At 46.2% G+C, this 26947-nt stretch overlaps 1 protein-coding gene across 1 annotated transcript in view; it reads left to right on the top strand.

The window, feature by feature from the left end:
- Positions 1-17574: 17574 nt before the first annotated feature.
- The window catches only part of IL2RA (interleukin 2 receptor subunit alpha), a 29868-nt gene continuing 20495 nt past the window's right edge, over positions 17575-26947 (top strand). Inside the window, exon 1 of the mRNA XM_069458858.1 lies at positions 17575-17627. Within this exon, the coding sequence (XP_069314959.1) occupies positions 17606-17627 (22 nt within the window). The 5' untranslated portion in view covers positions 17575-17605. The remainder of the gene's footprint in view (positions 17628-26947) is intronic.

Here is a 26947-nt window from a genome sequence, read left to right as displayed (position 1 = left end):
CTAGAAAATGACATCTCAGAAACCATGGGATTTAGCTGAAACAGTACGAAGAGGAGAATTCATGGTTTTCAATTTTTGTATTAATTTAAAAGTTAGAATAAACTAAATGAATTAAGCACCTGTGCAAAAAGGTAGCAATGGGGCAAAATGAAATTTTGAAAAGCAGAATAAAGTGATCAAGAAAAAAGCCAAAAATAATGGTGTGTACGCAGAAAAAGGGTGATGAGCAAAGATAGAAGGTGTCTAGCCTGGGTCTCTCCCACCCCCTGATCAAAGCCCAGGTGAGTGTGCAAAGGCCCTGACTCTGAGTCCCTCAGGGACTCCCTCCAAGCCGCACCTACTGTCTACCAACGCTCCCTAATCTGCTCGACACCTGCACTTTGCAGTCCGTTTAGAACCACTCCCCTTCTCCCCTTTTGGATGGAGTTTTGTGCACTCGTTCCCAAATCATTAAATCACACATTCACAGACAACGTTTTGGTTTACACACCATAGATGCAATCACATTCCCATTGTTTGGGAATTTTCTAGTTAATCTCTGGAGAGGAAATCTTACTTCCCTCATGTCCTAGTACAGGAGAAGCATCACTCTGGCCTCCACTTCCCGTCAACAGTAATGAATATTACCTTCATTTTATACAGCAAGAATCCGAGGCTGATGGGATGGAGGAATACAGCCCAGGCCATGCAACCTTTAGGCAACATAACAGTGGGGGTCCGGCACAGGGACAAGGCAGAGGCGTGGGGGGGTAGGGACACCTGGATAAACAGGTCGTGGGACCCTCTCTAGCCCGGCTCAGCAGCTGGAGGGAGGCAAGCAGGAAGTAGATGGTAAAATGAATGAAAAAGTGGAAATTAGCAGGGCAGATGTTCCGCAAAGAAGTAAGGTGTTCGGGCTGGCAGAAGGCTGGCTGAAATTCCACAGCACGCAGGACAGCAACTAGAAAGCAGGCAGGACAGGTAGAATAAAGGCGTGGGGGCCTGGGAGGAAAACACGCTACTTAAGATGACAATTTGATCAAAATTAAAATTTGATCAAAAATGGGTATTTCCAAGGATTCTGTGTGCAGTGATACTTTTGATACACCACGGAGAATGATCTTGTCTCCTCTTGTGTATCTCCAAGCAGTTTTGTCCACTTTTCAGAAATTTTTTTTAGGTTTTTTTTTTCCCACTACATTTTTTTTCTTTCCATTAAATAAATCATTCTCTGCAGTTATTCTTGCTCGGTAATGTTCATAATGGCAAAAATTTAGCAACAAATTAATGAGCAAACAATAATGGCTTAGTGAAATTCAATTATGTTGAGAGACAAATAATCATATGGCAAGATGTCATTTTTGTTTTAAAAATACATAAACATAACACAGAGAAAGCATCTAAAAGATATCTGCCAATATATTCGTTTTCTCTACATAGGTGGGATTACATGGGTTCTTTATTTAAATTTTTTGCTTTTTTTTTTATTTTTCAGTAATATGCTTGCCTTGCTTTCATAATAAAATAAAGGAAATGATCAATTTTTAAAGCCTGTAGAATTTTCTGAAGTTTTCAGAAAGTTTTCATTCATCTTCCACCAATTGATGTCTGTTCTGCTTATTTGACAAGATGTTCATAAATTTTTAAATTGCATTGATTGATTGAACACTAATCTTTTCAATAAGAAATTTACCTTTTTTTTTTTTTTTTTTTTTTTTGAGACAGAGTCTCACTCGGTTGCCCAGGCTAGAGTGAGTGCCGTGGCGTCAGCCTAGCTCACAGCAACCTCAAACTCCTGGGCTCAAGCGATCCTCCTGTCTCAGCCTCCCGAGTAGCTGGGACTACAGGCATGCGCCACCATGCCCGGCTAATTTTTTCTATATATATTTTTAGCTGTCCATATAATTTCTTTCTATTTTTAGTAGAGGTGGGGTCTTGCTCTTGCTCAGGCTGGTCTCGAACTCCGGAGCTCAAACGATCCGCCCACCTCGGCCTCCCAGAGTGCTAGGATTACAGGCGTGAGCCACCGCGCCCGGCCGAAATTTACCTTTTTTAAAACGTAATTTTGTGGATGCTTTATGGCTTTCATGCGGATATTTTTTAAATACCATGTTTACATGTGTACATACCTAAAATGGTCAATAAAATGATAAAATGTCTTTGTCCTTTTCCAGCGGTGAGGTTCCCACTCTCAGGCAGTGAGACCAAGAGCTGAATCTGTGAGTGACGTCTCCTCGGGGACGGGGGTCCTGTTCACGGTGCCCTTTAGTGCCATCCCAGAGAACGTGGGCAGATGAGCAAGCCTGGCTCCAACGCTTTGATCAGTACAGCTTTGAGTGGCAACCTTAATGTGGTCCCCACGCTGCAACCAGGCCATCAAAGCAGGATCATTGGCTTACGTGGCACGATCGGGAAATGAGTTTATCTGTGATCTGAGGGTTTCGAGGGATTAGTAAACCTTTCAAGTTACGCCCCCTCCCTCTGTGGAGCAAGTGTCTTCAAGAGCGGTGACACCAGCCCAGCACAGGGGTAAACCATCCCTGGGACGGGAGGGGAGAAATGCCGACAACCGTGTGCTACGGATTTTAACATAGAGCATCTCATTGATCCCAATCACTCAGTGAGACGGGGGTTATTATGCCCATTTTCCAGAACAGGAAACTGAGGCTCGGAGAGGCTAGGGAATTTGCTAAAGTCACACAACTAGGAAACGACTGAGCTGTGATGAGAACCAGCTCTGTGTGACCGAGGTTAGTGTGCTGTTTAGTATAATAAGCTGCCCGGTGAGGAGAAGGTGATTTCATTAATGAGCAGGACAGAGATGCTCCCTCCAGGTGTGTCCCGGGCACTGCAGACTTTAGTCCTGGAGGTCCCGTTGGAACTCGCCCCCAGTCCCACTTTGAAAATTAATGCCATTTATCCATCACTTCCTATGCATTGCGCTGGGGGGGTGAGTGATTCACATATTCTATCGAATTTATTCTCCCTGAGGGCTCTATGTAGTACAACAGATTAGAGAAGTTATTTGCCTGAGGTCACAAATCCTGAACCCTCTGAAACTGTTCCTTTCTCCCCCAGTGAAACACAGACAGAGTCCCTGCTCACTGGCACACACCGTCTCTATGCAGGGAAATAAAAGTCCAAGATAACATTTTTATTTCTGAAAACATTCCAGCATGACTTAAATGTTTGGGATGATTCCTTAGATTTTTTTAATTCCGTCTTGCAATTTCTGAGTCCAATTTCTTACAAACTCCTTCTAGATCAGTCTGACGGTTCACAGATTAAGAACTCTACCTGGCGGTGACCATCACAACCAGGGTTTAGCAAGCCCTTGAGTTTTAAAGGGGAAAAATTGAACTGGCCCCGCTCTTTGTCTTCTCAGCAGCACAGGTAGGATAAGAAACAGAAGCGCGAACTCGGTCTTTAACCAGACTATGTCCCCGACTCTGGACCAGGGGAAGGGTTGCCAAACGCAGGGAAAGAAAGTCAAGGCAGGAAAACACTCGCTGCAGCTGAGCACCTTCGACACCGGAACAGCACAGCCCTCCGAAGTGCAGCAAAGGCTTGAGCACAGCCAAGCGGCTGCTAATGGAGAGAAATAAAGGCAGAACAGATTCCACACACCTGCTCCCTGTGTCCAAGAATTTCTGCTACCCAAGCCCCATAAAGATAGCACGTTTGGGAGGAACTTGACTCATTGAAATTTTCATACAAATGAAAAAAATGTACTCAACACAGATCAGCACAAAGTTAGACCAAGAAGAAAAAAAAAAAAAAAAAGGAAGAAAGTAAAATAGCATCAGAAAGAGATCCTGATGGTCAGAGAAATCCCAGGTCCAAGTACGTTGTCATGAATTTTTTAAATGTAATGATGCAGTGGCCTCCATAAAATAAGAGCTGAAAGCAGAGATTTAAGGGGAGATATGATGGAAAAAGGGGGTGAGCCACGGGCCGACTGCAGTCAGCAAACTAGAACAGAGGTCAAAGTGGAAGTAGCACATCAGATAAGACGAGCTGAGAAGAGAACCAAGATGGAGGACAGGACTGACACATAAGAGCAAACTCAAAAGGACAAGGACAGAGTTACAGTTTGAAAACATTCTAGGTGAGTCGGGCACTGGTTCCTGTAAGGTGTCATGTGTCTTAGAAGTCCAGGGAAATCCTAACTAGGAGGACGACGGGATTGCACGGCCGGTGCCATACTTGGGGACTGGCTCATTTCCCACTGTGGCTCCTTGGCCTGTGGGGTGAGGGCATCACAGTGGGAAAGACCCAAAGGAAGATTCTGAAGCTTCCTCCTCCGAAATCAAGATAGAAAATTAAAGACAATCTCATGTAGGGGGGAAGGAAGACGTCCGCTTCACCCCCGGAAGGCTTGCTGAAAGATCAACTCACAACAGGGCAGATTAGTAAGAGAAAGAGATTACACATTTGTTTACCATGTGCACGGGAGGATCACAGAGTGACTGCCGCATACCCCAGTGGGGGGCCAGAAGTTTATGTACCCTTATTTTAGACGGGAGGGGGCGATGAGGAGTATAGGTGATTCTGTTTAGGGGCAATAAATGGCTGCTGGGGAGGATGAATGGGTGGGGAAAACTGACTTGTAAAGGATTCTCTTTGGAAATTAAATTCACCTGAGAGACAGGTATTATATTTAAAATGATTTGGGCCAGGTATGGTTGCCTTCTCGATCTTCTTTCCTACAATCTAGTGAGATAACTGGGAAGGAAAGAAAGACCATCGTTCTTTTTGATGGGGTCCGTCTGGTTTTACACAGATAGACGGAAATTCCTTCCCAACACCTGTTGATCTCTAAGGGCCGCTAATTCAAAACACTCTTTATACCAAGGAGTCATTGTGGGGTGAAATTTCCTGAGCTCCTTCAATCACACCCCAAGGCCTGGCCAGGGCGGCAAAGATTAGCATCATACTTAAGGATCTAAAGTAGGAGTTGGATAATATTTGAGGCTTTGTGGACCACAGAGTCTCTGTTGCATCCATTCAACTTTGCAGTAGCAGCACAAAAGCAGGTATAGATAATCTGTAGGTGATTGAACATTCCTGAGGTTGAATAAAACTTTACTTGCAGACACTGAAATTTGTGTTACCATATAATTTTTACGTATCACAAAATATTATTCTTTTGAATTTTTACCAACCATTTGAAAATGTAAAAACCATTCTTAGCTTGAAGGCTGCACAAAAATAGGAGGTGGGTGATATTTGGCTCATGGGCCACAGTTTGTGAACCCCTGATCTGAAGAATGCAGGGCTGGGGGTCCCCACGGTATATCCCTTAAATTCACCAGTCTGACCTTGGAAGACACCAGACAGATTCTGAAAAATGACAGTATACTACCAAAAAGTCAGCCAAGCAGAAGCCCTCGTTGCAGTTACCATCGCAGATATGATATTTTTGCTAGAGAAGGTTAACAAACAGGCTTGGGTACATAATGTGTGAAATTATGATTTGGCTGAGTTTTGTTTTAATCAGAAATAGTTGCAAGAGGTGACAACAGACACTTAGAGTTTTGCCCCAGGGCCGTGCTAACTCTCCTATCCTCTGCAGTAATGCAGAAGAGAACTGGAGGGTTCAGGAATCCTGCTGAACATCAGTTTGATATTTGCTAACCAAGCCAGGTGGACAAGCAGCAGCTAACCTGCTGGAAGTCATTGTAAGAAACACAAGCCCCAGAGAGTCTGGGAGAAATACTAAAAATATTCCTGAGCCTGCCACAAATGTAAAAATGTTAGCGGTCCAGTGGTCAGGGGTATTGTCAACAGAAAAGAACCCAAACTCTGTAAAATAAATTTAAAGAGGTTTGTTCTGAGTCGAATATGTGTGACCATGGCTCAGAGGGCCATACCCAGTGAGCTCCAATCAGAGCTCGCCTTTCTCAATGAATCAGAGTTCACTGATTGGCTCAGGTGTATTAACCAATCAGAATTCAGCTGTATTGACCAATCAGAACTAAGCAAGTTTCAATCATTCATTTGCACAATGGGTGAGTTCTGAAAGTCCCAAAGTTAAACAGAGGTGTGGATTTTCAGGGGTCTCAGAGGACTGGTGTGATCTCTAGTCATGGGACATTGCTCCCAGATTCCTGTTCCCTGATTTTCCCAGACAACATTCACTTCTGGGAAAATCAGGGGACATGAATCTGGGAGCAATGTCCCATGAAGATAACGTATGTGTAAGAGGTGGGCAGAGCTGGAATATGAATGAAATTTTTAAAACCGAAATCTGATACATTTTGAGAAAGCAGGTGCTAACAGAAGGAAGACTGTCTGCAGAGATTTCCGAAAGGCAGCCCAAACAGCAAGGCTCAGCTGTCCGAGGGAGGGCGTGTCCCACCTGTGCAAGGTGAGTCGTGTAGGGTCAGCTCCAGATAAGCTGGCCCCTGCCCGGCCCCACTTTCTCCTCCTGGCTTCTGTGAACAAATGTGAGCCTGAAAGAGCCAGTCCTTCAGGACGGATCCCAAGCTGCTCATTGGGCCTAAATAGTGACATGGCTTGCTGCTCCCTCACTTTGTCCCGGCTCCACCCAAGGTCGCCTCCCCTCAGGGGCTTTTCCCGACTTCTTCACCTGAATGAGCCCCACACCTGGCGGAATTTATTACCTGCGTTAGTTATTTTTCTTTGCAACACTTGTCACGGTGACACGTTACATTGTTTGCTTGTCTGTCTTTCTCACCAGAACGTAAGCGCCGTACTGACATCAAGGATACAGTCTGTTTTGTTCTCATTATGATGCCAGGACTTACATGCCTAGCACATAGTAGGTACTCAAAAAACAGCCATGGTCACAGAGCACCAAAAAATGAGCTCAGCCAAAAATGAGGAATTCCCTTTTTTTGTATAAAACAGACAGACAAGTGGCCAACATGGGGAGATTTGGGTCATAACAGGAGAGAGATGGGATCATCAGAAAAAGACAGGTGAGACTATTAGAAATTCCTCCCATTTCCACAGTGGATGAAATTCACGTAGTCTCAGCCCAGCTCAATCTCTTGTCTGTCAAACAAGAAACTGAATCTTTCGCAGAGGGCAGGGGCGGGGAAAAATGAGGTTACTCAAACAAAAAGTTTTGAACTTCTCAGAAAAAATGAATTTCGTCAATTCTGGGTATTGTTAATACCCGCTCTGGCCATGATTGATGAAACAGATATTTGAGTTCCATGAATTTAACCACTTGTTAATGTCACTTGTGTGCTCTTCAGATGTCCTGGCAGGTGGCTGGCTCCTTGATTCTATTTGAACCCTCCAGACATCGTGTGAGAAAAGTTTGCCTGTTATGAAATAATCTTGTGGCCTCATTACCCAGGAAGTCCGTGTTTTGTGTTTTGTTTTTGTTTTGTTTTGTTTTGTTTTCTCAAGCTCTGACAGCCGAAGTTTGGGGGGGGGGTGGGAAATGGGGCAGAAGCCGTCGGTTTTTATGGAGGGGGCAAAGTTGCTCAGAACCTAAAAGAAGTGAGATATTCTATGCCCTCCTCACCTTCCCTGTCCACATGCTCAGAAGACAAGGCTGCTCAGCTCGGTCCCTGGGAGCCACAAAAAGGCACGTCCAGAGCCCAAGAGAACACACCGTGTTCCTAAAAGGAAGGGTTTACACCAGCAGGCTGGTTGCATCCGGTTCCCGGGACTCACGGTTGAGATGCCCGAGCAGTCCTGCCTACAGACGCCGAAGGTTTCAATAAACCCTCTGTAATATGTTGCGTAACTGTGGACTCTGGGCTCAAAGACACGCCACAATCGAGTGATTTTTCCTCAAACCCAAGTCCACAAAGGAAAAGCCTGATGGAACACAGGTAACGCTAATTCCCCGATTAACCGTGTTTCCCAACACCAGAGCCCTGACAGGGGTCTCCCTACAGTCACTCATTCATTCCCTAATTACCGGGTGCCCTTTATGTGCCAGGAACTGCGCTCAGTGCCAGGCATGAAAGGTGACTTAGAGGCGTGTCCATCCTCTAAAGATGCACAATAGGGTTGGGATGGTCGGAGGTGTCCCCAGAGAGCTAACACGCTCATAAATTGGCAAATGCCCTGAGAGTGATGATGTAGTGGCATGCTCAAGGCTTGGATAGACCAGGGGACCTGGCCGTGGCACCAATCCTAGGGAATTGTGCCAGTGTGGGCATTTCCCAACCGCAGTGAGACACAGTCTTCGTTTGTACAATGGACATGGTGATGGTACCGCTGCCCATCAGACTGCTGCGAGAAGTCAGCGACATGATGCATCCGAAACACTAGGCACGGTGCCCGCCGTGGAGGGAGTGCTTAACCAACGATGGTGATTATTTTCAATATTGCTGCCACATGGGCAAGGTAACAGCTCAGCTGAGTGGGAACACTTCCAGACGGAGGGATGTGGTGAGACTTCCTTTCGAAGGTGACCTTTGAGCTGGGTCTTAAAGAGCAGGTGAGTTTGGGGCTTATGAATTTAGCAGAGAGAACTAAGAAACGAGAAGGCCATGTCAGGGGAACAGGGAAAAGCTGATGATGTTTGTTTTGTTTTGTTGTTTGTTTGGGGTCTTTTGCAGCAAAGACAGCATGGAGGGAAATAGTGGAGAACTGATCTTGGAGAGATAGGCTAGGGCAGGTTATGAAGGATTTGGAATACCAGGCTAAGGAATCTGGGCTTAATTTCAAAGACATTATGGACACTCCTAAAACTTAAGTTCCAGATAAGGGAGGGGGGAAAATCGTGTTCTTCAGGGAGATTAAACTGGAAGCAGTGGGTGAGAATAGCGGAGGAGTGGGGAGACGCATTTGAGTTAGGGAAGCCGGCCAGAAAGCTCTGCAGGTGCCTGGACAAAAAGTGGCACAGGCGCCCCTCACCTCCCTGCAAACACCCACAGCCCACCGAGCTCAGACGGAGCCCCGGTATCCTTGCCCTGGGCTGCCCTCGGTCACCTCTCAGTGCTGGCCTGAGAGAGAAACTGTAGCATCCATCCCTGAACCAGGACCGTGACGGAAGAGGGGAGGGCGCTTTTGCAGATACCCATCCAGCAAACACATCCTACACTAGAATGGAAAAGGGGGTACAGGAATCTGACCTCTTGACAATATCTGTGGGCTCCAACAGGACCCAGCAAGGGTCATGTCGCCATAAGCTGCACAGTCACAGCAAAATCGACGTTCAGTTGTTGGGGACGGCGGGCTCAGGGCATGATTCATCTAAAGCAACTGTTCTCCCCGAGTGCTGTATGGGTGCGGCAATTCACAAGTCAGAGAGCTCCCTGGGAGCTACACGTTGGAGGAGAGGAGGGTTATTTGATTCATAGGGGACTTGGGTTTTCCACAGGACCCCTCTGCCCCATCTAGTAAAACCTGGTGGAAGTGACAAACTGCAGAAATTCAGTGCAGTGCCGCAATAACAGGATGCACCTGTAGATTTCGTAGAATTAGCAGCAACATTCTCTCAACACCGGTTTGAGAGAAATAGGCCTGTTTGTGCCGTGCCAACTGGGGCAGAGTCTGCAGCGTTCTCACGTGCCTGCCAACGGCGAGAAGCACCAGTAACGGTGGCACCGTCCGCTCATCTGCCATCCGCTGAACAAACAAGGATGGAAGACTCGCCTGCTCTAGGCGCTCTTGTATGGGTCTATTTGCTCTTCTCCGGATTACCAGTTTGACAGATGTGTGTGCCATGAATTGGGGCTTTTCTGCCCCTGCCCCCCCACTCCCATGGTTAGATCACGGTCTCTTTGGGAGCAGCATCCTCTTCTCCATTTATTTTTGCATCTCCCAGGCCCTGGGCGGAGCATCCCGTTCCTAGGTCCTAGGAATTCCCTGAGTTGAATTATACTAAAGGATGCAGCCAAGAGTGCATGAACTCTGTAAAACCTTAATTGTGGGACCTCAAAGGGACATTTCAGCTCCACGTCTAAGACATAAAGGACAGGAGGGCCTGGCGGGAGATGACCTCTTACTAAACCTGACACGAATGTCAAATCTGTCAACAGCAGCTCTCTGCAACCACCCTGGTCCTTCCACCGCCGCCCTCCAAGAAAGCCGAGGGTTCTCTCCCTTCGGATTCTGGCTCTGAGACCACAGCCCAGCACGCCGCTCTGCTAGAGGAAAGAGAGTGTGAGATGAGAGAGCGAGGCGGCTTTCATGTGGTGTCGCGGGTACTGCAGGGCAGGCTGCTCGCTGAAAGGATCCCTGTGGAAACGATCGGCCACCTCCCTTTCCAGGGCCCGTCCTTTTCCTCTTTGAGCAGCCTGCGAGCAAAGTGTCTTCCCTTCTCGGCTCTCCCCCAGATCCCAGTGTAATCCTTCGAGTAACTGCAGGTGCCTGTCAACACTCGTGCATGGCTTGCATGACAGAATGGAATTCTTTCATCTCAGTTTCACCTTGTCTTTGCTTTGCGCTTCCCTGGTGAAGATGCAAGTAAATGATGAACGGCCAGGAGGACGGGACAGCAGCCGAAGAGAAAAAGGAGGAACCACGCGGTCCCTCTCATCCCGGCTCGCAGAGGAAGCCACGCTCTGCGTTTCAGCACCTGCCCCAAGCTCATTCAACTCCAAAATGCCTTAACAAGAAATGGGAATGTTACTCAAGATTTTTATGGGATGTTGGGGGAAAAGGTTAATACTGCAAAGCAAAATTGCAAACTATTATCTTCAGAGGATTTTTAAGATTTTCTTTTGAGCTCTTGCTTTTTTCTCCAGGGTTGTTCTGATCTTCTCACTCTGTCCCTTGTCCGGCCAGCATTGCTCTTTCTCTATAGAGCAAGTGTTCTCACCCTTGGCATCTCTGGTCTGCATTGTCACACCCACCCAGCCAAGCAGGGCTTGGAGAACTAGGGTTTCAATACCTGAAAACGTTCCTAAGGGGACCGGGCAGAGAGCTCATCTGAGCAATCTCTAGTCCCCAGTGTGACACTGTCCCCAGCAGCCATGAGAGAACAAGCTACCATGCCCTTCTCCAGCCAGACCCTCTCTGTGCTCACCTCTCTCCCTACCTCCCTCCTCCTTATCCCACCCTCCTCCCTGCCTTTTACTTCTGCATTCAAGCATTGGTGACCGTTCCTTTCACAGGCGTGTCTGCGCCACACAGGACTAGGGCATCGTCGAAAGGACCACGGATGAGCCACGAGGGGGGGAGGAGGGAAAGTGAAAGCAGGCATCTGATTTCTCGCCACCTTTCCCCTCTTCTCCTTTGTGTCCCCCCCAATCTAGACTCGAACACGCAGAAACAGTTTCTGTTGCAAGCAAGCTAACTATGCATTGGTTTGGTGGGGGCAGAGATTGGGGAGCCCAGGCTTAGGGCAGGCTGGGAAATAAATGCTGTCTTCAAGGACTGTCCAACATTGTGGGAACGAGAGAACAACCCAAGTGAACGACTACCCGTAAATGGCCCCACCTCTCTGCCATCCCCGAACCTCAGCCGCTCACACCTGGATTTCACTGAGCCATTGGATTGGCTCAAATCAGTGAAGTTTTGCCCTGGCAAAGCTCAGAATCTGTTCTCCCCCTCTTGCCTGCATCCAGGTATTAAAAACTGCAATTTTGGCCAGGCGTGGTGGCTCACGCCTATAATCCTAGCATTCTGGGAGGCTGAGGCAGGAGAATTGCTTGAGCTCAGGAGTTCGAGACCAGCCTGAGCAAGAGCGAGATCCTGTCTCTACTATAAATAGAAAGAAATTAGCCAAACAACTAAAAATAGAAAAAATTAGCCGGGCACGGTGCTGCCTGCCTGTAGTCCCAGCTACCCAGGAGGCTGAGGCAGAAGGATCTCTTGAGCCCAGGAGTCTGAGGTTGCTGTGAACTAGGCTGATGCCACGGCACTCTAGCCCCGGCAAGAGAGTGAGACTCTGTCTCAAAAAAAAAAAAAAAAAAAAAAACCTGCAATTTTGTTTTGCAAGATAATTCTGCCATCAGGCCTCCTTGTTGTTCCAATTTGCATCACTGCCTCCGGGTCCTTCTCATTTCATGCCTGGAGAGCATCTCAGCGTCCCTGTGCCGCGGTCTCCCCTGCACCTTTACCTGCCCCGCACAGCACACCTGCTCCGGTTAATTATGGCACCACGTGGACTAAGGCCTGCCTTGTTTAGGCATCTTCGGTGGCTGAAGTCCCAACATCTTATTCTGTCTTTTGAGGTCCACCCCACTCCGAATCCGGCTGACATTTCTACCCTCAGCTTCTACTGCCCATGTACCAACTCCACTCCCAGTCAGCTGTGGACCACGGCTTGCCACTCTGGACCTACCTACCAAGGCCACCTCCATCCTTCAGGAACCACACGCAGCCCTTTCCTGACCACGTCAGCTCAGTAACTTTTCCCTCTCTAGATTTCAATTGCTCTTCTCATCAGATCATTAGCATCCGCCACCTTGTAGAAAGAAGATGACCCCACACTGCAGGTAAGGTGTTCTGGGTCAGAAATCTGTTATCTGATGTGATGAGCAATTTCTTCTGGGAAGTACCACATGTTTCTGGTAACAGAGTTGAGCAATTTCCTGATAAAGTGAGTCTCAGCTTGCACAGTTGACCATCCGTCCCTTGATGAACTTAGTTACCTTTAACCAAATGTTCCTTTCTTGACTCTAACCTGCCAACGTTATCCAGTTAACTTTGCTTCCTAAAAAAAAATCTCTACCAGGCAAGAAACCTTTGAACTGGACTTATTGGAACTTGTCTCCTTGAAGCAGGTTTGGAAACAAAACTTTGAATTTGTCTCACAAAGAATTTTTCTGAGATTGTTTTAAGATATGCTAAGGATATTTTTATGTGCATACATCTTAACACGTAGCAGTTGGACAATTATATGTGTTACACACTGTGTTAAGGTGACTGGAGTTCACAGACACCCTGGACATAGGCCTGTCCTCCAGAGGTCCACAAGTGGGCACCTTTAACTGAGATCCTTAGACCCCAAAGTTCAAAGTGCCCACGACACTCCTGAAACTTCCTACAGAAACTTCCCCAGCAAGGGTATGTGCTGATGTGCCTTGTTTCCAAGGGAAGAAACCAAAGATTCTATCAGGTTCTCCAAAGGGTTCTTAATCCCAAACAGCTTAACAGCAACTAGAAGAAAAGACATATAAACAGTGGATTACAATGCAGCAATGGCAAGTGCTCTGATAGAGTCCAAAGGATTAGCAAAGGCCTCCTGGAGAAGGTGACACTTAGGTGTCTTTCCATGTTAATTGTAGACTCAGTAAGGGCAGAAGCTTTGATATGGATAGACTCATTACGTGATTATGTGCAATTAGATACAATTCAAGACAAGATGAATCCACCTTTTTCTCCTCCTCTCCCTCTCCCTCACTTCCCTGCATAATGCAGTGGAACATCAGCTGGAAATCTCAAGATGAGTAAACTACAACAGTGTTCATCTGCAGTGCAAACCAGCAGAGATGAGAGTTGGTGATGCACAGGAGGATTGGTCAAGTCAATCTATTAGGGATAGTGGAAGCCAAATTTCCCACTGTCAGAGGAGGAAGTTACAAATAAACAAAAAAGAAAAAATGAAAAATTCAACCCTATAGTGTTAGATTGGAATCGGGGTGTTGGGATGTATAAATGTGAATTAGTGGTCTTCAATATGTATAGGTGAGTATAGAAATGAATGATTTTCTCCCATTCTGTAGGTTGTCTATTTGCTCTATTGATTGTGTCCTTGGCTGTGCAAAAGCTTTTTAATTTGATCATGTCCCATTTATTTATTTTTGTTGTTGCTGTGATTGCTTTGGGGATCTTCTTTGCCTAGGCCAATATGTGTAAGAGTTTTTCCAACATTTTTTTCTAGAATTCCTATATTTTCATGCCTTGGGTTTATGGCTGTTATCTATCATGAATTAATTTTTGTGAGTAGTGAGAGGTGCGGATCCTATTTCAGTCTTCTACATGTGGCTATCCAATTTTCCCAGCACCATTTATTGAATAGGGATTCTTTACCCCAGTGTATGTTTTTGTCTGCTTTGTCAAAGATCAGATGGCAATATGAGGATGGTTTCATATCTGGGTTCTCTGTTCTGATCCATATATCTATGTCTCAGTTTTTGTGCCAGTACCATGCTATTTTGGTTACTATAAACACGTCATATAGCTTGAAGTGTGGTAAAGTGATGCCTCCCAATTTGTTCTTATAATTATTTCAGGTTGTATTGGCTACTCGGGGTCTTTTCTGGTTCCATATGAAGTGTAGAACTATTTTTTTCTAGATCTGTGAAAAATGATGTTGGTATTTTAATGAGGATTGTATTGAATCTGTAAATCACTTTGGGTAATATAGGCATTTTAACAATGTTGATTCTGCTGATCCATGAGAATGATGTGTTTTTCCATTTGTTTACATACTCTGCAATTTCTTTCCTCAGTGTTTTGTAGATTTCTCTATAGAGGTCTTTCCCTCCTTAGTTAAATATATTCCTAGGTATTTTATTTTCTTTGTTGCTATTGTGAAAGGTATTGCATCTTTGATTTGATTCTCAGCTTGACTGTTGTTGGTATATATGAATGCTACTAATTTGTATACATTGATTTTGTAACCTGAGACTTTGCTGAATTTTTTTTATCAATTCCAGGAGTCTCTTGGTTGAATCTTTGGGGTTTTCCAGATATATAATCAGCAAAGAGCAATAGTTTGACCTCTTCTTTCCATATTTGGATAGATTTGATTTCCTTCTCTTGTCTGATTGCTCTTGCTAGAACTTCCAGCATTATGTTGAATAGAAGTGGTGATAGAGGGCAACCTTGTCTGGTTCCAGTTCTAAGCAGGAATGCTTTCAATTCTTCCCCATTCCTCCAAACAGAAAATAAGCAAGGAAACAATGGACTTAAACAGAACTCTAGAACAAATGGGCCTAACAGACATTTACAGAACATTTTACCCAAAAACTACTGCATATGTATTCTTCTCATCAGCTCATGGAACATTCTCTAAGATTGATCACATCCTAGGCCAAAACATGTCTCAGCAGATTTTTAAAAAATAGAAATTATACCATGTATCTTCTCAGACCACAGTGGAATAAAATTAGAAATCAATTCCAACAGAAACACTCATCTCTACAAAGTCATGGAAACTAAACAACCTTTTGCTAGATAATGGTTGGGTCAAGGAGGAGATAAAGATGGAAATCAAAAGATTCTTCAAACTACATGATAATGGGGATATAAGTTATCAAATTCTGTGGGATACAACAAAAGCAGTCCTGAGAGGAAAACTTATAGCCATAAATGCCCACATCCAAAAGACAGAAAGATCACAAATCAACAATCTAATGAATAAACTCAAGGAACTGGAAAAGGAAGAGCAAACCAATCCCAAACCCAGAAGAAGAAACGAAATAACTAAGATCGGAGTAGAACTAAATGAAATCAAGAACAAAAGAATTGTATAGAAGATTAATGAACAAAAAGTTGGTTCTTTGAAGAGATAAACAAAATTGATGGGCCTCTTGCTAGATTAATCAGAAACAGAGAAGAAAGGACTTTAGTAAGCTCAGTCAGAAATGAAAAAGGAAAAATCACAACTGATATCACAGAAACACAAAACATCATCTCTGAATACTACAAAAATCTCTATGCTCATAAACTTGAAAATGTGGAGGGAATGAACAATTTCTTGGAAACACACAACCTCCCTAGGCTCAATCAGGAAGAAATAGAACTCCTGAACAGACCAATATCAAGCACCAAAATTGAAGCAGCAACAAAAAATCTTCCAACAAAAGTCCCAGACCAGATGGTTTCACACCCAAATTTTATCAAACTTACAAAGAACTGGCAACTATACTGCAGAAATTATTTCATACCAATGAGAAGGAAAAAAATCCTCCCCACTCATTCTACAAAACCAATATCATCTTAATACCAAAGCCAGGAAAGAACACAACAAAAAAGAAAACTACAGAACAATATCCCTTATGAATATAGATACAAAAATTCTCAGTAAAATCTTAGCAAACCATATTCAGCTGCACATCAAAAAAATAATTCACCATGACCAAGTGAGCTTCATCCCAGAGTTGCAAGGATGGTTCAACATACACAAATCTATAAACGTAGTTCACCACATAAATAGAAGCAAAATGAAGACCCATATGATCCTCTCAATAGACAAAGAAAAAGCATTTGACAAAATTCAGCACCCTCTTATGATAAGAATGCTTAGGCATAGATGGGACACACCTTAAAATTATAAAAGCCATATATGACAAACCCACAGCCAATGTCATATTTGTATTATTCTTCCAATTTTTCTGTAAGTTTGTTTCAAACTTATATGATGGTAACTGTAGCTATTAAAAACCCTCAACCTAATAGCTGGGACAGACCCTGGGAATAATATGAATTGCTTCACCCACACAGTTGGAAATGTTCCTAGCATGGAGGAACATTCCTATACCTGCTCTGGAATCTTAAAAGAGAATCTTTTCACATTTTGATAAGCACCTCATTACCAGAAAGGGATCAGTTCACTATTTTTCTCTGAGAACTCTGGTACTTAGCCTGAAAACCACTCTGAGTTCCTTTTCAGAACTCCAGGTCTCTTTTTAGACGTAGGTAGTTGCCTTTCTGAGAGCATGTATTCCATTTTAGAACCATCCATTCCTTTGTTTGCCCAGATGGTCTTCCTTTAGTCAATATCTTTGCTTGCTTTCTAATATTTTTTAAATTGTGTTTTCCTGTAACTATATGATTGCTAACAGACACAGATTTCTAGGTAGCAAAACACAGTCAACCATTTCACAAAAATCAGAAGAGAGCTCTGATAAATAAATAGGCAAGATGGAATTTTACCAAAAAAAAAAAAAAAAGTCCAAAGTTTAAAACCAAAGCCCACTTTTAGCATGACCTTTTAAGAGAAAGACAAATCTAAAAGCAAAACATCTTATAAAATGACAACGCTCTTTCAGGAACCCAGGATCCCATGGTGAAATGATTACGGCTAGTACTGGTTATAAATCTTAGGAGATTATTCATGAATTCTGAGTATCAGTTCACTGCCTATTTCTTGATTAACTGAATATTGGCACCTGCCCCTCTGCGGTCTTGGCATGACTTTGCTCCCCCATCCCATGTGGCCCCTGCTGACTCCCCAGGGAGCTGCAAAGCTGGGGGAAGACTCAGTTTACAAAATACTAGATGAGACCACTGCCAAGAAGTGCTTGTTCACCCCTCCTTCAACGGCAGGGGAATCTCCCTTTCCTTTTATGAGTGAAGCTGAAGAAAGGATTCATAAATGAAGCTCAATCCTCCTCACCAACCCCAGCCCACACCTCCCAGCAATTCAACTTGAGAAAGAAAAAAAAAAAAGACCTGGTTTGAAAAATTACCACAAACTATATTGTCATCAAAAAAACACTTCCTATATTTGAGATCAGAGAAGAGAGTGAGAGGCACAATTTCCTGGCTGAACACACCAGTCTAATACTCAAAGAGAGCAACTCCTGAGTCTCACAGAGACCGCATGGACCCACAGGGATGACGGCACAAGGGGATTGAGCCTTCTATCCCACATCCTCCCAGCATGATGCAGAAGAGAGGCTGACGGGAAAGCCGGCCTTCTGCGGAAAAATATCTCCTTTGGCTGCCCGAGCTGATCCTAAGTGCCAGGAAGATGGGGCCACACTTGCTGGTGTGGGGAGTGATCACATTCATCATGGTACCTGGCGGCCAGGCAGGTAAGAGTCCATGGGTGCCCTTGGAATTCTTGGAATTCTGCTCTCCCCGGCCACAGAACCAGAGGGTCACCCAAGCCGACAGTTCTAAGAAGGGAGCTGGATTTTGGGTTCCACTCTTGCCCTGACCTACGGGGGGGGGCCTCATGTCAGGCCTCAGTGCCCCGATCGGTATAGACACCTTGGGATGCTGTTTGTTCTCTTCTCTCTCACAGCCCTTGACAGTTAGTTCTGGATGAATAGAGTGGCATGACATTTGGGGGTTAACTGGACACTGACGAGTAGATTCCGCAAGAAATTTTCTTTTATTCTCCTGTGACTTTCCTCTTCCGTAGCACCCCTCGTCCCCTAGCTGTAAGATAAAAAGCTGTCAGGAATCTAAGTCCAGGTTAATTTGGCTGAGATGTTGGTAACTCATATATGAAACACTGGGATAATTTAAGATCTCAGAAAAGTTTACCTTCAGGGATGTATACTCTGACTGCCTCAGAAAATAAGGCTGAGGAAGCTCCTTACAAGTGCAACTTTGTAGAAATTTCAGGAAATGTGAGCATACTCACTTTTAGAACATTACTTTTTCCTATGTTCCTATGCATGTATATGATGTATATGTATGTGTATATGTGTGTATATGCAAATTTTGAATTTCATTCATCCTTTCAAATGGGTTTTCTCAAAGATTTTTTTTTTAAAGTAATAAAAAACCACCAACTTCTACCTCAAACCACTCTTCCTAATTGAGTGTGAATTTTCTAATAATATCTTCCCTTGCTTACCCGGGAGGACAGATAAGATATGAAAGTCTATAATTTCTTTTTTTTTTTTTTTGAAAGTCTATAATTTTCAAGAAATACAATGCTAACTGGCTGCAGAAAATATATGTTAAGAAGTGAAATATGATGATGCATTTAAGAAGTCTGTTTGCTAGTTTGTGGGAAGTGGCCAAGTTGTGTTGGGCTATGTACCAGCCTGGGTGTAGGAATGTCTTCACTTTGGAGTTAAAGTGAGAATGATTTGAGGAAGTTCTGTAATGTGATTTCTGCTTCAATGGGGTCTTTGCTGAGTCAGTCCAAGCCTGAAAAGCAAAATCTTTAAAAGTCATCATGTCCTGTCTCTGGGGAACACATTCAAGTAAATGTGTGTTATTTCTAGCTATGGGTGACTTATGTGAGAATCTGAATGATCTTGGTAAAAGCGGGGTGAGTGGAGTACTGTGGGGACTCTTTCTTTCACTCAATTCTCCAAAAATCTATCTAATACCTCTTACACCCCTTTTCAACACTATAGGAAATAGAAAAATGAACAAGACATAGTCCTGGTCCTTAAGGGAACCTAGCGAGAAGGAGAAAGGCATGGACATAATACCAGTGATGCAAGTCAGAATGGGATAAGGTCTGAGGGACCATGGGGCTGTCAGGGTTGGCCTCAGGAAGGTGGCACGACAAGAGAGTCCTGAGGGACCGCACATTTATCTCCACGAGTGGAGACTCCAGGCAGAAAGGGCCATACGAGCACAGACCCGGCAGCCTCAGGGAACAGCAGGTGGCCCGAGGTGGCTCCCATGTTAGATGGCGATGTGGGGAGATTGGGAGTTGAGACTGGGAAGTTAGGAAGAGGTCAAATGAATGGTCCGAGGCCTCAGATAACAAGTTAAAAGTTTTTAACTTCAGTTGGTAGGCAATACTAGAAAATTTTTTAAATGACCACGTACAGAGTACCTTCTATGTGCCCGACATACGTCCTATTGTAATCTTCACAACCACGCTGAAATGTGGATGTCATGAACCCCTCGGAGCAGAACCCCAGACTCCGAATCACGCAGGCAGGGGCAGAGCCAGGGCGCAGACCGGTCTCCCGGGCTTGTTCTCTCTCTGTTCACTGCAGACAGGGTCAGAGCTCTATGGAGACAACTCTGGCACAGGGTGGAGACAGGCCGGGTGCACCGAGACAGGTCATGAGGCTCTTAAAATAGTCCAACCAAGACGCAAATGAGCACCCAGTGGCCAAAGAGAATGCCAAGGATTGAGTTTCCGGGATCAGCAGGTGGCCCAGGAACCAGGCCAGGGCAAGGGACCGTCTCATCTCAGACTTTTTCCTCCAAAGGGAACCCAGTCCTAAAATAAACAAGCTTTTTATACTCCTCAGGAGTAAGAGCTCTCTAATGAAATCAGACTTTCAACAGATGCAATTTCTAGCTGATTCATAAGGCAGATTTTCATTCTGAAAATTTCCAAAGCCACCATTTAACATGGTGATGGGTTATGGGGGATGGATTAGTCAACTCGGGCGTCGTGAGTCTCCGTATTACTGGGCCCTGGGATGTGGTCAGAAAGAGAATTCTCCTGGCGTTGCCAAAATGGCACGTTATTGAAGGCACTTTTCTCAGAAGGGTGGAAATTCTGAGAGTTTCTATGTCCCTTGATCATCTTTCTTTCATTCTAGGAATTCTGTGATCAGATCTGTATGCCCTAGACTCGAAAATTTAAAAAGAAAACAACATAGTGCAGGAACCCACTGTGATGAAATGTTTGTCTAACTATCCCTTCTTGTAAGGACGACTGCCCACACTGGAATTTCACATCTTCACCTTGTCATTTGTTTTTTAGAGGAACCTGAGATATATCATTCACCTTTGTCATTAAAACACAAAAGCTTTACTCTTTTGATTTCTCTAGATTCCAAACTATCCTTACCACTGCTACCTTGTTCATCTTCCCTACGTCCCTTGGAGACATGGGGCTTTGGCATACATTGGGACACCTGGTAAAATAGTCACCACTTTCCTTAAAGTAGTGTGTCTTCAACAGGCAGTTGGATATATCACCTGTGCCTGTGCCTCATTTTAGCTTTGAGAATTGAAATAGAATTGACTTCATAATTCTGTACCCAAAGCATGGGCTTCATTAATGCGTCAGAGACGCTAACAAAAAACAGCTGATGGGCTCCACAACTCCAAGAGTAGTCCTAGACTTTTTTTCCCAGCCAAATCCTTGGGTATTCTGAACACTTGTGTGTGACTTTTTGTTGAAGCCACTCCTCTAATAGCTATAGGCACCATCGAGGCAGGCTCTGCCTCAACACAGCAGCCGCTCGGGCTAACGCCCTGCTCCTTTCCTTGCCCCCTGGTGAGTGGACACTTTATGGAAAAGCAGAGAATTCACCTGAGGTCAGTGGGGAATAGAATTAGGAGGAAAATGAACCTCGCAAGAAGCGGAAAGTGGACCCAGGCACCTCCTGGCGACATTGTTGGAGGACGAAAGGGAAGACAGGGGAAGGGCACGACTTTTGACAGATTTCTCTCTGTAAAATGAGAACACTGACCCAGAGATCTTGAAACTCCCTTCCAGTCCCATCCCCCTATGTCGAGGATTCTGAAAAGGAAATACAATAAGCTCTGCTTAAAAGGCATTTTCAAGCAGGGGAATTTTTGGATGAAAGAGTTTCCCAACTGAAGACATACCTACAGGGTCAGGGTTGAGCAATCTTTGCATGTGTCAACAGACCAAGCCTAACATCTGGCCGTAGGTTATTTCCAGCTTTTGAAAGGTACCGACCACACTGCGCTGGAGTGTGACCTGCCTCTTGTATTACTGCCACCGTTGTAGGTGTCAAGCAAAAACACCACCACCCGTTGGTGAGGCCTTCTGCTGTTTGCTGGTGCAGGGAATTTTTGCCCTCAAACAATGCCCTTGTTTCCCCACAGGAGAAGTTTTACATGGGCAGGACCCTGTTTCTCTTCTCCTTATCCCAGGCCATTCCCCCGAGAGAAAAGAAAAGATCTTAATCCAATGGGTTGCTTCAAAAAGTTAAAAACCCTTTTTCCCTGAAAGAGCTCAAAGAGAGGGTGGACTAGAATCCAAGCCTCTGAAATTTCAGCCCAGAATTCCCTGCACGTCCTTACATTGATTCCCAGTGATAGTCTTTCATCCTCCCGTCACCCATTAGCATCACAGGGATGAAAAAGCGTCCAGTGCTTGTCCTCCAACTGCTCACGGTTTAACAGTGGAGACGAAACATCTGCGGAGAGATTCTCATCTGGAAGCCTCCCAAGAGAAGCCAGGAGTGTCTGCCCATGAGTCAACATCCCATCCCTGAATCCCCCGCCAAGCTTTCAAGTAAATCACTCAGTTAGGGGAAAACAATTATAGAATCATCTCTAGAAATTTTAGGTATTTTCCATCCTAAGATTACTCAGATAGTTTTTGGCTATTGGATCAATTCTACAGTTACTCTGGGATTCGCCTCCCTCGGTAATAGAACATGATTCCCACCGGGAAACATATTTAGAATAAGGGTTCAAACGCCAGCTGCTCATCAGATGTGCCCCTGGGAGGCTTCCAAAAGCGACGTCCAAGACTAAGGCCAATCAAGCTAGTCTCTCTGGGGAGCAGAACCAAACACAATAGCTTCTTTTTTAAGTTCCTCAAATGATTCAAGATTCAGTTAGGATCGAAAATCACCAGTTTAGAGAGACAGAACAATGATGCCCGTGGCTGGTCTGATTCCATTATTTTATTTCTCCTGACCAAGAAGAGTTGCGCTAGAGCAGCACTGCCCAAACCTTAATGCATTGACAAATCACCTGGGAATTTTGTTACAGAGAAGATTTTGATTCTGCTGCAAACAGGTTCCACCATGAGGCCCGTGTTGTTGGTGCATGGACCCCTGTTTTGAGTGGGCTGTTGCGTGAGAGAAGAAATATGCATTGCTTCTACCCACACAGAACTTGGGATTAAAATGGGAAAAACGATCTGGAAAAAATCAGATCGTGATCAAATACAGGGTGTCACAAAAGTCTCCATGCAAAGGAAAAATTTTGTAAAATTTTGTAATTGAATGTTTTGTAAATAAAGGTACCTTTAGCTACACTTTCCCATTTTCCCTGTGTACGGCAACTTTTGCGACGCCCGTTGTTACAAAGTACATATAGCAAAGGCTGACGGATGCCGTAAGTGAGCAGAACAGGGAGCGTTAGAAAAGCCTTTTCGGAGAAGGTGGGCCTAGGACGTACTGGCTCAGAACGGTGCTTCTGAACATCAGGACGGGGGCTGGAGGATGGTATTTTTCTAATGATTTTGCTACAGCTGTATACACGACCCATGCTCCATGAGCAGCAAACTGAAGACTGAGGAGTTTGGCGGGACAATTAAGGAGCCATATTGAGCCATATTTCAATATACGTACATTTTTGGTGTATGTGCTGAGCAAAATGAGGCTCCAGTGGCCAGTGATTCTCCCACAAAAACCAATGCTTTTGCTCAGACAAAAAGAATTCAAATGCTCCTCAGCTCACTTCAATCCTCCAGTGTCTACAGGTGTTGCTGGTCTCTGGTAGTTTCCTTGATACGATGGAATATTGATTAGCATCATCAGGGCCACATGACACCACCGGATAATGACCAAAAAAGAAGTCCTGGGTCTTATTTGCCTACGTCCAGATTTCTTGCCTGACCCAGCCCCAGCCACCTGCAAACCACAAGGCTAGCACCCCTGGGCCTCTCTCCCGACAGCCACTCCTGCACCCCAACACCCATGCCACCAACTCCCCAGGCTTTTGGCCAGCAGCTGTGCCTGCGGCTCTCACCCTAGTTCCAGGCGTCCTGTGCCCAGGGGGGGTCTCAGCTGGCAGAGGACTCTAAGGCACCAAAGTGTGGGTGGAATGGGCGGAGGGTGACCGGAAGGTCACCGTGCTGGGAGGAAGAGGGAGGAGAGGGGAAGGGCAAGATACCGATCAGAAGCGTTGGCGTCCTGTGCTCGGGGAGGAAGGTGCAGCCAGCCAAGCTTGCTGCCTGCAGCCTCCCTTTTTCCAAGCCTCCCCCACCCCCACCTCCTGCTGGACACAGTGAAAGAATGAGCCGGCGCGATTGGGCTAGCAGTAATTGGGTTTTTCCCAATAGAATACAGAGCAGCGTGTTTTAAAGGATAATAGTTGGGTCCTTTACCCTGAAGAGCATGGAAAACAGACCAGTCTCCAACAGCCCCTAACCTCCCACAGCGAGGGAGCGAGGAGCAGGGAGCACAGCTGTGGACCGGGGAGCACGGCTGGTTCCGGCACCGATGCTGACACCTGTTTTTCCTTTGAGGTGTATGTGCTTTAAGCCTTGTTCTAACCAACGTCTTGCACGCTCCTGAGAGCAGTAAGAGCTAATATGCATTGCCTACGTGCTTTCGGGTGTCATGTTAAGCCGTAGTATTACTCTGGTTAATTCTCAAAATAAGCAGGTCTTATTATCACCCCCATTTTACATCTGGCAAACTGAAGCCTCAGAGGTTAAAGGAGTTTTCCAACACAGCACAGCGCTCAGGAGCCAGGCTGGGAGCCAGACGGTCCGTCCCAGAGCCTGCGCTCTGCTGCTGCTCTGATGGCCGCGTTCACGGGCAGCTGATCTTTGCTTTCCACGGAGCCGCAGTCAGCGCGCTCTGCGGCTCGCCTCGCTGCCCCGGTGCCCACAGAGCCGGACCACGGCTGCCGTAGGACACCCCCAGCCCCCTGCCCGCCATGCAGCCGGGGTGTCTTCCTCGCACTGGACGGTGCTTCAGAGAAAGCAGCGCGGCCGCGTCTGCCCCGGCAGCCACGAAACAGAGGAAATTCTGAGCACCTCTGGGCATGAGTCACCACACCACATTCAGGAATTGCCAACTCTGCCCACGGAATCACCCACTCTTTTCTGTTTGGGACTAAAATAGATACCTCCTTCAGAAGCCCGCTGCTTTTTGTACTCTCAGCAATAAAAAACAACGGCAAGGATAGGTGTGTGCCTGTAAGCGTGGGGGGGGGGGTAGTTTTCTCTCCGGTGAGTCTTTTCAGAGTGAAAATGTTGCTGCACCCGTTGCAGCCACAGAGGGGTCGGGGGTGAGCAGGTGGAAGAGGGGAGCAACGGGGTTCATTCAGGAAACATTTATTAAGCAACTACTGGACGTCAGACACAGGGTTAGAGACACAGAAGTGAATCAGATCCAGTCCTTAACTTCCCGGAACTCACCACCCAGCAGGAGAGAAAGAGACCACACAGGCAACTGGGACAAAGCTAAGTGCTGAGACAGACGTCTGAAGAAAGAGTCCATAGAACACACAGATGGACGTTTGTTATTCCCACAAGATCCAGCAGGTGTGAGCTCAGGCACCACCTCTCGTTGACAGCAACATCTGGAGCAGAAAGGAGAGTGAAGAGCATCGTTTTGTCATCCTTAACCATGAAAATTATTAAAATCAGACATCACTAATTTTGAACTTAGAATAATATACACAGAAGATGGGAAGTTTTGTTTAGCTCAAGAAATTCCTTTACAGAGAAAACGGGAGCCTTTCAAGTGGGAGTACTTAAATTCCTTTAATAACAAGCGGTTTGATTGTGCTTCCTGCCCCCAAGTATCTTAGACGCACCCTTTATAGCCAGGGCTCCCCTGCTGCGTGGGAACCATTCTCCAATCCTAGACGTCCTCGACCTCCCCAAGAAAGGAAGGAACGCAGGGAGGGAGGAAGAAACCTCATCCGTCCAGTTTACATTATTATGGTCTTTTTTTAAAGCAAAGCAGTTGTGCTTCTTTCAAAAAAAAAAAAAAATCGTATCTGTACGTATTTTTTTCCCCATGAAAATGAGCCCGTTGAAGCAAATTGGCTCATCTTCTCAGAAAAAGATCCGTTTATCGTGTTACCAAGTAAAGGGCATAGGACTCATTTCTGAAAGTTTTGTTTGAAGTCCCCAGAGTATAAGCTGATGTCAGCCTCTTCCTGCCCCGGCGCTCCGAGAGTTTCCCGGGAGTTTTGGGGCTGACGCCGGGCGGCGTGCGTGACATCTCGCAGGCTGCGGGCAGGCCCTGGTGGCTTCCCCTGCGCTGACGCCAGGCAGAGCCTGCAACCCAGCTGAGCACCAGTGTGGCATCTGCTTCCGGCCGTTGTGGTAGTGACACCTCTGTTCAAAACCTGATTTAGAACAGAAAGAACCTTTGTGACAAGAAAACTCCTCATTTCAAGTTGAAAGCAAAACAAACAATTACAAAAAGGAAAAAAGCCTTTTTAGAATTAAAGGGCAGTTTCCCCAGACACCTGGAGACCGCGGGGCGAGCGTTTCAGCCCGATGTTCTTCCCTGGTTGCCTGTGTCACTTCTAGCTTTCACTGCTCGCCGCCTGTCACCACCCAGAGCCCCAGTTTCACTTTCCCTGTCCCAGGTGTCGCGGGTCCCACTGCTCGGGGTGGGTTTTCGGGGGCGAGCACGGAGGGACCGGGGGCATCCACCCCCTGCCAGGTGGTCACGTGGCTTCCCAGCCAGCCAGGCCCCAAGAGGCAGCTCTGCCCCTGTGGTCCCACAGAGTCCCCACGACAACCTAGGAGACGGACTGCTGTCACCAATCCCATCGTACAGATGAGGAAACTGAGGCTGTGAAGTGGTAATTCACTCGCCCAGGAAAGCGAGGAGCTGGACGACCTGACCAGAAGCCGTGCACCGGCAGCTGTGGGCGAGAAGCAAGCTGCCAACAGGTGTCACTCACCGCTGGCCTTCTTAGGCAAGGCCTCGATCTCTCTTTCTAAGCCACTCTTTGAGCCATCCCCGAGTTACTCTCTCTTGGGCTGATTCCTGGGCTTTCCTCGGGTGCTGTAGCTTGAGACACCCCTGGGGTGACACACCAGCCTTCGCCAGCCTCTCGTTTCCCTCACACTCGTCCTGCGTGCTTGGCGTGGCACGGGCCACACTCCTGGCCTCCACCGCGTCAGGGCTGCGCACGGCACCGGGTCCGGCTGGAAATGCTGTCAGTGCGGGAAGCTGTTCCTTGGGGCAGTTGTGTCCACTCGGCCCAGCGACCCCTTATGTTAAGCAGGGAAAAGCAGGGAGAAGGTTATGTTACGATTATAGGTTAAATGGTACCAAAAGCCCATCCCTGTGCAAGATCTCCGTGGACGGGCGGAGCAGGGCAGCAGCCCAAGCACCCAGAACCCGGGACCCTCAGTGAATGCGTCCCGCCTGCGGTGGCTGGCAGCCCGCGGTTCCACATTTGGGTTCTCCAGGGAAGGGTTTGAGCCCTGTCAAAAATGCACAGTGGGTACAACTCACATCTTGCTTAAAGCTGAGTGTGAATTCTCGAGAGTGGGAAGGAAAAGGAGTACAAGAGGCACCACGGGTGCGGGCGAGGACAGGGCAGAGCCGGCCGCCGGGGGTCCCCGGGCAGGGGCGCAGTTCTAGACACTTGGCCTAACATGCTGGACACAGTTAGGGCTGGTGCCAACGTGCCCAGCCCCTCCTGGCGCCCACTTCGTGCTGTTGCTCCCAGCGGTCACCATCCTTTCTGATGCCTTTTTCTCTTTCCTTCTTTCCTATTTCCCTTC

This window comes from Eulemur rufifrons, chromosome 25, assembly GCF_041146395.1.
Source record: "Eulemur rufifrons isolate Redbay chromosome 25, OSU_ERuf_1, whole genome shotgun sequence".
NCBI classification, from domain to species: domain Eukaryota; kingdom Metazoa; phylum Chordata; class Mammalia; order Primates; family Lemuridae; genus Eulemur; species Eulemur rufifrons.
The sequence above is the reverse complement of the archived record's forward strand: the minus strand, read 5'-3'. Positions and strand labels throughout refer to the sequence as shown.